General features: G+C 47.6%; 1 protein-coding gene across 1 annotated transcript in view; it reads left to right on the top strand.

The window, feature by feature from the left end:
* The window catches only part of KCNT1 (potassium sodium-activated channel subfamily T member 1), a 77061-nt gene extending 69202 nt beyond the window's left edge, over positions 1–7859 (top strand). The window contains exons 29-31 of the mRNA XM_025193863.1: positions 635–697; positions 6682–6766; positions 7701–7859. Coding sequence (XP_025049648.1) covers positions 635–697; positions 6682–6766; positions 7701–7821 — 269 coding nt within the window. The 3' untranslated portion in view covers positions 7822–7859. The remainder of the gene's footprint in view (positions 1–634; positions 698–6681; positions 6767–7700) is intronic.
* The last annotated feature ends 4929 nt before the right edge of the window (positions 7860–12788 follow it).

Raw genomic sequence — 12788 nt, 5'->3', positions numbered from 1 at the left:
CAGTCTGCAGGACAGGCAAAAGTCCAAGTGGGTGAACCAGCTAGGAAAGCTAGACCCCATCACAGTGGGCCCCGGGTGTCCTATCAGGCCAAGGAGCAATGCTGGATCCAAGAGCTGAGACAAAATCCAAATAATTGCATGAGAGAGTTTATGATGGGGCCAAACCTCGCAGGAGGGACGTCCTGTCTAACCGTGATGCTGCAGGCTGGGGTATGCTGGCTCGAGTCCTCTGCAGCACCTGAGCCCACCTTGGATTGAGGGCAGGTTTAGCTTGAACACCACAAGTGTCGTGGCTTGAGAAGAGGGGGAAGCTGTTTAAAGCCAGTTATAAAGAGGAGGAAATGCGCCATGAAACCTGAAGCTCCTTTGGACCCCGTTGCATTGGTGTGGTGCTCTGAATACATCGTCACAGCATCCCACCTGTTGTTGTCCGAAATCCCATGACGTCGTGGACAGAGCACATGAGTCTGCCTTCTTTCCCCCCTTTCTTTATCTTTTGCCCATTTTATCACTGAAGCTCAGGAGCTTGTCTCTAATATTTGCCAAATCACTGCTTGCTGATCTCTCTCTCTCTCTCTCTCTCTCTCTTTCTCTCTCTGTTTATGTCTGTACCTTTTTTCTGTATGTTCTGTAGAGGATGTAGCAAATTTAACAGCCAGTGATGTGATGAATCGGGTAAACCTTGGATATTTGCAAGGTAATTCTTTTCCCCGGGGAGTCAAGCCTGACTCGCTGCACACCGCGTAACAAGATCATGCCAACTAAAACTGCCTCTTGCCAGTTTTCACCTTAGACCGATGCGCACCTTTCAAGCACTCGCTCGCAGGAGGGGGGTGAGAGAAAGGCCGTCCTGTATTACGTCCCAAATGGAAGAGCCGATAAAAGTCACAGAGACAGAAAACTCGGTGGCTGTTTGCTAGGTTGAAGTGTCCAGAGCAGTTCCACCTGCACAATGTCACTTTAAAAACCCCTCTTTCCAAAGTGAGCAATTGCAAGTCAGAATTGATTTCCATTTGTGGAAACCAATGGGAATTGGAGAGTTTGGGGTTGCGGGGAGGGTTTGGCAAAATGAAGTAGGCTGGAGATAAATTGTGGCCTCCATGAGCTAGGGAATATGGGCTTGGGTGCAGGATTGAATGAGTCCCAGACTTGTTCGCTCAGCAAATAGCAGAAAGATAGAGCCCAACAGAGCCTCTGTTTTATGGCTATCGAGCCTTTGGGGGGCCTTTAAATCATTCATGCAATCAAAATACAAATATTTTATCGTCTCAGATAAGGGCAGACTGATCAAAGTCTGGTGGCCAGCTACCATTTTTAAAAGTCTTGTTAATGCTAGGCTTTCCTGGCTGTTTCATCTGAAAACTCCTCCCCGGGAAAGCCTTACAATTTAACCCAACCCTTTATGCTTTCTTAATGGGTCTCCCCAAAGTGATCAGTGCAGGCCCAATTTGAGCCGAAGCAGCAACCTTTGCTTCATCGGTTATAACCCACATTTTACCTAGCTCATTTGGTGTCCAAGGGAACAGTCCCCTTCCAAGGCTGCTGCATTGCTTTGCAATTACCCCCTGCGTCCAAACCTCCGAGTGGGAATTGGATTTCATGCTACATTAAGCTTTAACTCAGTGGGCGCTACCAGCCTGCTGTCCTGTGTCGCTCTGTGGAAGATAAGCTGCATGTAAAAATATCCTAGCATTTAAGTGAAGATAAATGCAGGAAGGGATGTTAACTATGGATCAGTGTCACCAAAATTCATAATGTTGATGGCTGCAGCAAAACCAAAATATAGCCCATTTTTTTTGTAGTACTGGCCTGCCAAAGCCCTTTTTAACCAAATAACCCAAAGATGAGCAAAGATTATAAACCACTTGAGACTCTCCGGCCTTTACTAGCCCACACTTAAGGTGAAAAGTTGGCATTTTCCTATTAATGGTGTGCTTCGTCAGAGAAATGGCCCCAAATGTGGTTTCATGGAAGTCCCACTCAAATACAGTATATTGCCAGCTAGTCAGCCCATGCTTGGGAAGTCCATGCCTCAGTGAGTTTTCTTTGGCTGCAGCTCCTTTGATTTATTCTCCTGTAAAAAAATCACGTTGCCGCAGTCCAGAATGTCAGAGCAGGAAAAATGCATCCTAACAACTGGATAAATCGGGAGAAGTCAAACATATGCACAGAGAAAATCTGGTTGTTCAGTAAATTTGAATTCTGGATGGATACATCTACAAGCTCAGGTTCTTTTTTAATTAGCAGGCTCTGTTTCTGTTTGGCCATGCTAAATTGGTCTCGTGAGAAAGCAAAGATGAGCGTGGCGGAGGCCCTGACCTGTAGGAGACAATATGGCAATATACTCGGTGGGTTAGCAATGCTTTGATCTAATGCATGGTTTTGCTAGGAAAAGCTGCTTCCATGGAGCAGGAAAGCCTGCCTCAACCAGAGGCCTCTTATCCCCTCATTTGGCCAGCTGCACATTTGGGACAACCTTAGCTATAAGAGGTTTTCGAGGTCTCTAGCTGTGCACCCATTTCCATTCTTCTGCCCGTCTTCACTGTAAGGCTAAACATTGGGATGTGACTGGTACGAGAGCATCGTCTAAAACCGACCTGTGCCACGGCTCTGAGTACTGATTGGTGGCTCAGCCTTTTGGTATTCTGGACGTAGGTTAGCATGGTACCAACCAGCGTCTTCCCCCAAAAGGGAGTGCATCACTCGCAACCCTCTGCATGAACTCACCTCCCCTCCAAGAAACCTCCAGGCCTGTACTTAGTGGGGATGCCACGCAGAGAAGCGCGTCTTTCAGGTTGTTCTGCAAGTGCTCAGGCTTGGGCTTAGATGTGGGATCAAGTCCTAGAGGTTGGGACCTGGTTTTAATACTGTCCTTTGGCTTTTGTGCGCATCCGTTTGGGGTAGGGAGCTAAGATGTTCCACCAGAGCATAGTTCTGTGAAGGAGGCGGAGGGGAAAGGCCTTTGCTAGGTTAGACTTGTTGGGCATTACAGAATTGCACCCGGCAGTGAATTGGCTGAGAGCGGAGAGAATGAAATGCAGGTATAACGTGCTCCTCTCCGTGCGTGCCATGGAAGAGGAATCCACCTATTGCACATGCCGCAGCCGACGGTGTGACCTTCTGGGTTAATCGCAGCGAGGGCGTTGCAGTAAAGTTGAGGTAAGAGAGGCACGAGGAACCGTGATGCACCTTGGAGGGATGCCGTCCCTTTCTGGGCCACTGTAGAAGGAAACAGCTGATCTTGGTTACTGCAGAGGCGGCCCTGGTAGGATGAACACTGCTGATGCTCTGTGTGATGCTCCCCTTTTCACCAGTGCCCTTCACCCAGGTCTCAAGCATCTTTGCTCCTCGGGGACCCTTCATTTCCAAAGATGCAAATAAATGCATGCCAGTTTTCTGCTCCAAGTGGTAAGAGTAGCTGTGCTCAAAGCTAGTTGCTCTTTTCAACTCTCCTGGGGTGCGAGTTGCAGAACGGGGAGAGTCCCAGCCGCAGCAGAGCGAGAGGTTGTCAATCGAGGCTGCCGGAGCTGATGGCAATGGAGCAGTGCTCAGATGGCATGGGCAAGGGAAGGAGATGGGCCGGGAGAAGGGGACCCCGAAACATCTAAATTTGCCAAGGTTTCACCGTTACTAGCTCTAACGTAGAAGGGAGGAAAGAGCCATGCTTATCACTTCCCAAATCAGTTTGCTTGCCCTAGGTCTTTCAAGGCAGCTGTTAACGGGATCCCGGGAATAGCTAGTCTATGTGGTCATTGAATAGGTGTACAGATTTATCGCCGCAGTAGGTTTCACAGTATTTCTCTGCAGTGGCAAGTCAAGCATGACTGTTGTGGCTTAGCTGTTTTCCATCAGCTGCAGGAGCTACAGGCCGTGCACTTGTGCTTGTTTGGGGGCCACTGAAGCCATGATTCTTTGTCAATGGAAAGCCTGTCATTACATCAATGTGCAGAGTAAAAATGACGTGAGCTGTAGCATCCTCATCATCATGGCCGGATTCCCCAAGCTGCATTGCACAGACCAGTCTTGATCAGTGCTTCCATGCTGTCTGTGCAAGCAGAAACTGCTGCGAAGCCTGTTGAATGTATTTATTGGCAAGCAAATTCCTCTTGAATTCAAGGGCAGAGGCATCGCTTCGAGGTTAAAATGTCTGCTGTCAGTGGCGGTCATGCATTTTTGCACGTGCATCTGCCCAGGCTGCTCAGCCAGGCCAACTTCTGCTTGACCCATTTTTACAAGCATCTGGGCCTTTGGCATGCAAAATTGGGTGCTAAACCATCTCCCAGCATCCTCTAGACATTGCACTTGAAGAGAACAATCTGTGTCGTATTAATCAAAACCAAGGGAGACGTAACCAAGGTTGAAGGGCAGGTAGGCAAGGTAAACAGCAAAAACAAACCTTCTGTCCAGGAAGGTTCAGCCCTGCAAGACAAGACTCTGGTACCATTAAACATCCTCTGCAAGATAAGGTCTTGATTGAAACGTCAAAAAAATCCAAAGGTCTAATAGACATGACCGACTGTTTTGCTCTGGAGAGGCAATATTTCTGATTAATGTGGGAGACGAGGTCCCAGTGGAAAGCCTTGCAGCGAGTTCATGTAACTGTCCTATTTGCTTCTCTGCCCTTGACGTAGCCTCTCTACTAACCTTCCATCTCATGAGCCATCCTGTATATACTGCACCTTGTCGGCGAATGTATAAACACTGTTATTTGTGCAACCGCGACCGACCCCATTTACACGTACGGCGCCATGTGTTTATCCACATAATTGTCTTGATCGCTGAACCAGCGCACTCGCCTTCGTTTCACTCATCACCTTTTTACCCAGCTGTTCGAAAAGCAGAAGGCACGGCCCCTCATTTAGATCAAAGATGCTTGGTCTGCACAACACCCATGCGATGTAAAGAAAAGCTGCGCAAATAAGTGTATTCATGCGGTGAGCTTGTTACCACAATTGATATGGCTTGTTCCAGAGAATATGGCTCTCCAGGCTCGTATATCGATGGCCATGAATATTTTCTGATGGACTTCCCTGTTCTTCCAAACTTGGAGCTTTGCCCTTGAATTCCCTTGACATTAACTGCCTCCCTTGATTGCACGCCCTTTCGCCCTGGAAGCACACTGCATTTCCTTTGGGCAGACCAAAGAAATAATCATTAAATACATTCTGCTCCTGGGAGGACAGGGAATGGGTGAAGCAGTCCAACAAGGGGCACTGAGCCTATGGCAAAAATCAGAGCAGCCTCAGGGCTTTCTAGCTGCCCCTGATGGACATTGAAATCTGTGGGGAATGCCCAGTGCAATAAGACTAACATCTTTCTATCTTTTTTAATGCATTAAAACAAGGTAAGCGCAGCTCTTTCCTTATTTTGGAGACACCACCTGTTCTGGGACCGATGCTAAGAATAGTCCAGGACTGAAATCCCCTCCAAGTGCCTTCAGACACTTGCATGTGCCCAAGCAGCCTGGCTGGCATGGTGCTAGGGAAGAGGGATGGATGCACATGCAAAATGGGTGAGGCGAGGGCCTGGCTCCAGCAGTTTGCCATTAGACATTGAAGATGCTCACGTTGCTCTTGGGGGCAGACAGGGGGTCTGAGACTGGCACCAAGGGCCCCAACAGAAGCACCGCGTGCTGTGCAGAAGGGAAAGCCGGCTCAGGAGTGTGAGCATGGAGGCCTGGGGGAAAGGAAGAAGCAGGTAGGCTGTGTCAAGGAGGCAGGGAAGTGCCTGCTGCAATTTCAGCCTTGCCTTCTTGCTGTCCCTGCAGCCAGTGGGGTCCCACTTCAGTTAGAAGAGCTTGCCCATTATTAAGGACCCAGCCCAAGTGAGAAGGGGAGTCCTATTTTTCACCCATTATTAAGGACCCAGCCCAAGTGAGAAGTTGAGTCCTATTTTTCCCCCCAGCCTCTCCCTTTATCAAGCTGGGTGCTCACAAATGGTAGGACATCCCCTGTCTTGAGGGACAGAGCTCCTATCCTTCAGGCTTAACTCTCTCTGGACCAGAAAGATAAACTCAGGATATTTGGTCATGGCAGGGCTCCCACGTGCAAGCCAGCCCTGCTAGTCTGTGTGGAGGGGAAGGGGACACCCACCTCCTACAACACCCCACACCCTCTCTCTCCTACAACACCCCACACCCGCTCTCTCCTACAACACCCCACACCCTCTTTCCGGGGACGCAGTGGGGACTCTGAATGGCATCGTGCTCCTCACCCCACTCCTTTCCACCACCTGCTTGTGGCACTGCATCGTGTGAGTGAGCTATCTATGGCTTGTTGTTCTGGGAGACATGCCCAGACACAAAAACAACTCGGGTAAACACGTCTTGCCCATTTCCCCTTGATTGAAATACCTGCTGGTGTTTGGAGATGGGCAGGATGGGAAGGAAAACCAGGTCCAAAGAGCTACGAGCCACCAATCTCTATTGCAGCAGTCTTTGTCCCAGGGCTTAGGGCACAAACCTCACTGGATGTCTGGTCCAGGAACACCACTGAATGCTCATTATTTAGCACATCTGCTTCTGTAATCACAACCCCTTGGGAAGTGCACCAGCCCCTGTGGTTCCCCAGGTTTAGGAGCGCAGAAGTGATTTGTTGAACGTTCGCTGCCGAATCCAGTCGAGAGTTACCGCCCAACAGGCCAGTCGTCTGCATAACAACTCTGTTTCTTTCCCCCTTGCAGATGAAATGAATGACCACCAGAACACGTTGTCCTATGTCCTAATCAATCCACCTCCGGACACGCGCCTGGAACTCAATGATATCGTGTACGTATGAAACGAGTGCCAACCCCGTGCGCTGCGATGCTGGGTGGTCTGTGAACGTTGCTAAGTGTAGTCTGTTTTTAAGGCTTGAGATGGTTCATGCCTTTCTCCAAAAACCTTTCCCATCCTTTCCCTATTTCACTTCAAAGAATTTGCTTGAAAGAGTTGAGGGTTCCCCATGGGTAAGAAAGTGTTTATTATTAGTATAGGGGTGCAGGTTGTAGCCGTGTTGGTCTAAGGACATCGGCAGACAAGGTTTTTTGGGTAAATCTGATATCATTTATTAGACCAACTCAGATCATTGGAGAAATTCTTCTTTGCCAGCTTTTGGGTATAAATACCCTTTGTTAGGCTGAGGAAGCATCTGCAGTTGGCGTGTGCTCTTCCTGGATAGAATTAATATGGCTTTCTTCTGGTTTTGTAGTTTTCCCACCCTGTGAGATGTAGAGTCCAAGTTCACTCTCTTCCTCAAATTTGATGTATCCATAATCCTTCTGCAGGCGAATGAGCTGTGTTGGGTTTTTTTTAGGCTCTACAGTATCAAGAAAACAAGTGAAAATTAGTTGAAAAACTGTGGCAACTTTATGAGCAAGAGCCCAAGACAAAATGTACATCTTGTAGCAGCATTTTAATGACGGATAGATCCGTTTATTCACAGGAGCATGCCTTTTTGTCTGGCTATTGTGCCAGATGTATTTAGCATATAACAGGAATCTGGAAACTAGTTAGGTACATGTCCTACCCCAAAGCAGACTTCAGGCCAAATCTTCCCCTTTGCACTGATGCGACTCTGGAGTAGCTACACTGCTGTTAGCAGAGAATACTCCTGCGTCTTCCCCCAAGAAACCATGCTTGCTTTCAGGTGATGATGACTTGTGTCCAAGGAGTCTCGTGTTGGAATGGAACAATAATTAGCTGCTTCTTTTATTTCTGCTAGGTATTTAATACGCTCTGACCCTCTAGCGCATGTATCCAATGACACGCACAGTCGGAAAAGCAGCTGCAGTAACAAGCTGGATTCCTGCAATCCTGAAACCAGAGATGAAACGCAGCTCTGAATGACCTTTGCACTGAACACGTGTCTCCTCCTCCTCATATTGCTAATGCATGGGATTGTAAGAGAACTGACTGTAAACCAAACCCAGGGGGAAGGGTCTTTGCGGGAACGTGCATGCCAGGTGGAAGTCTGTACAGGAATCGAGACGCAAAGATCAACTGTCAGCGGTTCCTGACAGTTTACTCCTCCGTTCACATTGCACTATGGAAATGTCATTCCCAACCTGGATTCAAGCTGCTTAGAAATGCCTTGGAAAGGAAGCTCCTAAAACATGGGTGTTAAAGGCCAGGTGGCCAAGGAAAAGGCTGGCAGTCGCATCCGTCTTTGTTTCTAACTTTTTATATGCACCGCAACTAGTGAGACGGTCTTTGCTGGCATTGGTAGAAGCAGCCCAAACTGAGATCATATGAGTCAAGCCTGGTTTACAAGAAGGATCATGCTGGAAAATGTCCCTGACACCATACAAATTGCTCTACCCCCTCAGCGGACCGGGGAAGTGCCAATGCAAGAGAGAAAAAATGATCCTGTAATCTTCTTTCTGTTTCTGGTGGGATCCCCTGCCTGACGGGCCATCCTACCTTATTGTCTCACATGGATGTTCTTAGTGTGCTTCAGCATTTGTAGGCCTACTGCCGTTTTCTATCATGGGGAAGGGAGTCTGACAGAAGAGAGATCCAGGGAGGGATAGAGGAGACCAAGTTATCCATGGCCAATGATGGAGAGCTGCTCGGGGGGGCGCAGAACACCTTCGTCTTGGAGGGGTGATGGGAGCGTGTGGTTTGTCCTAAGGAGCTGGACTCAACACCTTGCCCATCTCTTGAAACTGGACCATCCTGTGCTTGTGTGTGTCATGTCCTATCCAAAGGATGTGCTGATTCCAGCATTTCCTTTAATATGTCATAAACCAACTAAAGGGGGACCAAAAGTCAGGCATCTTCCGTGCACACTTGCCTGTTACATCTGTCCATATCGCTGCAGAAACGTTGGCTCAGCTTCCTATTGTCGTTGGGCCCCCCTGGCTAATATCCACACAGACTTTGGCCCATCGTGAAAGTATTTGGTACCTCCTCTGGCTTGCATGCTAGATACTATCAGCTGGCAACTGCCCTGTCTTAGCCATTCCTCTCTGAGGGCTGACAATCCCTTCTATCATGGAGATTGAAATGCAAACAAGGATCCAGGATTAGCATGACGGTTAAGCTAATTGATGAATCCCGTATCACTAGATGGGCAGGGATAGAGACTAGGGATAGCTTGGCTGTGTTGCACACTTTTGTCATTGATACAGGGCTGAATCTATGGTGGTCCCGCACATCAATTCTGAAAAAACTGATTAAAGCTAAAAAAAATGGAGATGGCGGGGCTGGCTGCTTACTGGACCAGGGACTAGGAGGCCGCCCGGGGATGGGGATTGTGAACGGCGCTCTCCGGCTTTGAGTAACCTTTGCAGAACTCTTGGATGCAACATCAGCAGGTCTGCGGTCGGGCCCGGTTTCATAGGGACGTCCCAATTTTGCAAATACTTAACACGAGTGGGTTGACTGGGCGCATTAGGCCTTTTTTGCCCATGCAAATTGCCCACGTGGTTTCAGGAGAAGAAGGTCCAAAGCAGACTTGTTTTCTGTACTCTTCTGATTCAGGTCTTCAACACGGCATGCTGTCAAGTGGCGCTGGTGCTTGCGTAGGTCCGTTTTGATTTCTACTCTGGTATCACCACATCCTGCCCTTCCCTAGGCTCTTGCTTCTCAAGTCACAGCAAGAGAAGCTCACATGCAGGACCCCTCCCCCTGGTTCTAGCAATCATCTCCCCCTTCCCCTGCACACGGCTCCATTGGTTTTGCCTTCACGGCTGTGCATTGTGGCCACCCATTGCCTCAGGCCTAGTGGCATCTAGGTTGAGTTAGGTACTTTGGCTCTCTGAACAGTGGTGGGAAGAGTTGCTAGGTGCCAAATGAATGAGATCCATAATAGCCAATGTGCTGAGCGGAGCCCGCACTGCCAAAGCTACTCCACAGATCGTGCTCAGAGGTGGCTGGAGCTTAAGTCATTGAGTGTTGCTCCAAATCCAGGCTGGAGGCTTCTAGAGCCAGAAGTGACCTGGCTTTAGGCTCCTTTCGGACAGTGCCCTCCTTTTACTCTGTAGCTCAAAGCACCAGGCACATGGGAGACTTGAATTGAAGTCCGGTCTCTGCCTGAGCTGAACCAAGGATTTGACTCCCTAGGAAATGCCCTAAACCCTTAACAATAAGGTATGTGGAGGGCAGAGCCGTCTCATCCCCTTCTGTGGATGATATTTCACCCCTGGAGCAGGGGTTTGGCTTTTCCATAGCCTGGGGAGTGCCGTACCCACAGGGCGGTGGAGTTAAGGTCTTTCTCTGTGCGGCGCAGTGAATAATTTTTTACTAAGCAGACCAGCTTCCCCAGGAGTGAGACCCCGGCAGCTCAGAGTCCTCTAGGGTCCAGAGATCAGTGCACTTTCTTGGGAGATGTGGATTCAAGCCCTGGTCTTAAATCAGGGAGAGAAGAGATGGGAACTGAGGTCTCCCATTTCCCAGGTAAGTTTTCAAGTCACTGTGCGCCGAGGTACAAATGGGGATCACCTGCTCCTTTTGTGTGATGCCGGATCTGCTAGATGTAGTCCAACAACATCTATTAGCTCAGGTCCTGCAGAGGAGGGATCCAGCTTGAATCCTTCCACGACAGAGGTGCTGAGCCGCTCAGTACTACCAGGCTTGAGATGAGGCCTGAGTGCTGGAGAAACTGTTGAGAAGATAGATGCAAAAATGGCTTAAGGTCATTGGCGTCTACTCAGCCTCATTCCTCTCCCCTTCATCCTCCCTAGCTCCATCATAGGGGCTATGTTTGTAAAGTACTTAGAGATGCAAGGCTTAATCATCCCAACTATTACCCTTGGGTTTCACTATAATACTAAGGGTCCTGAGTTATAGATGCACCCCAGACTCTGTTCTGTAAAGATGCTGCTTCTCTGGTCATACTTTTCTTTGACTTGTTGGCTTAGTTAAGAGGTTATGACCCCTTATTTGAAGGCTTCTCCATCCCCATCTGCCCTTTCAATACAAATTTCTCATCAGCCAAGCCACCTTAAATTTGGGAATGGGTTTGCTAGTCATTTCCCTGGGATTGTTTACTGATGACACATGTATTCAACTCCTAAAAGTAACAGACTCTGTTTGGTCTGCCTGGAGGTTTGAGGAACCAAAAATATTGATATCTTTGTTATGATCATCAGAAACAAAGCTCTACTTATCTTTTATATAGTTTTATAATTGGGTAAAGCTATATGTATGTGTTGCTTTTGCCTACAATAAAGACATATGAATGTACAGAATAACCTTAAACACACTAAACAGCAATGTACACTCCGGCCAACTCCTATTAAAATTTGCATTGACTTACATGGTAGAGAACTTTCTATAGCAGAAACATGAAATGTATTTTTCATCTATTTTTGCACACTTTAAAATGTTGATGTGTGAATGTTTTATTTGAATGCCAAGTGGATAAACAGGTTGTGAACTTTATATACTTTTACATTCAGATATTAAACTTTAAATGCAATTTTGATAAGACGTCTGTAAAGCACAACATCACGAAATCCCATCAGCCATCACGGATTGGTTGAACGGCCATTGACAGATGAGCGGATGCAATAGCGTTTCTCTTGTTTTTCGGAAACATCAGCCCTTCATTTTGAGTGACGCGCCCAATAAAAACTGTTTATAAAATTTGCTGTTTCAAATTGCAGCTTCAAGCAGCTCATATAATGCTCAGATACTTCCATACCATCTGCTCTATCCTGGTGTGGGACATTAACAGGTCGATCTAGAACCCCATACCCACGGCTTGCAAAACGCCAATACTGTAATTCTGCAGTGAGGTGGGGACCAATACAAAAACCTGTCTTTAAACTGTTCTTGAGAAGTCATTGCCATATATTATACACACTAGAAAAAGGGGAAAGCTGTTGACTGGAGTTCCCTGACTCAATCCATTCCTGGTCCCAAAGTATAGTAACTTGAGGACTAATTCTCCAAACTCTCTTACGCTTGCTGATCACTGTGCCCCCCCCTGCAGAAACCAACAACAAAGGAAGAAGCTCGCTGCTCCATACTCTAGGTGTGCAAACAATTTATGCGGGATGGAGTATTGAAGAAAGAGCAGGTATGCTGTATGGTGAGGGGGCTAATATTACTTATGTTCTTGTCCAATTTCTGTACCGCACCATTGCTACAACAGCCGAGGAGGAATCCCGCTGGTTTATGTAATCTCTTTACAGTTGAACTCTCTCTTGGGTCTTGTGGTCAAACTTTGCTTGCACTTGGTAACTCTTCTGCTTTATTTCCGTACTGCCACAGCATCAACAAGAAGATGTAGGCTGTGCCCTTCTGGAATCTCACGTCACTTTTCTTCTGCAAGTGAAATGCTCCCAAAGGTAGCTGGAGATGCATATGAATATAAAAATAATAGGAGAGAGAAACAGATGAGTCAAGAACATGGACGCAGAATGTAAAAGCTTGGAACTAGGATGCTGTGGTTGGTACTGCCAGTCAAACAGGTTTTCACATGCGCTTCCCCCTTCATTTACAATTGAAAAAGGACTGTGCATGGGAATCAAACAGGTTGTATGGAAACACGTTAACTTTGAAAAGGCTGCAGTGCTATAATCCCCGTGTCTCCGAGATAGCGAAACAGGTAACGAAACGTAGCTCCTGGTTGGAGTTTCCTCAATGTGCTGTAACATCTCCCGAGGGGGGGAAAAACCCAGATAAAATTGGAATTGGCTGCCTTGTACAATAATCCCATTGGGTTTTTTTTTCATTCTTGTCATGAGTATTGGTAGTTCTGGTTGCTTCCAGCCGATTGTAGTTGAGTTTGCCCACACAGTGGGGAAGACTCACTTTTCATAGTAGCAAAAGTAGCAAGTCAGACTATGGGATCTGTAGCAGG

This window comes from Alligator sinensis, unplaced genomic scaffold (genome assembly GCF_000455745.1).
Source record: "Alligator sinensis unplaced genomic scaffold, ASM45574v1 scaffold611_2, whole genome shotgun sequence".
NCBI lineage: Eukaryota > Metazoa > Chordata > Crocodylia > Alligatoridae > Alligator > Alligator sinensis.
The sequence above is the reverse complement of the archived record's forward strand: the minus strand, read 5'-3'. Positions and strand labels throughout refer to the sequence as shown.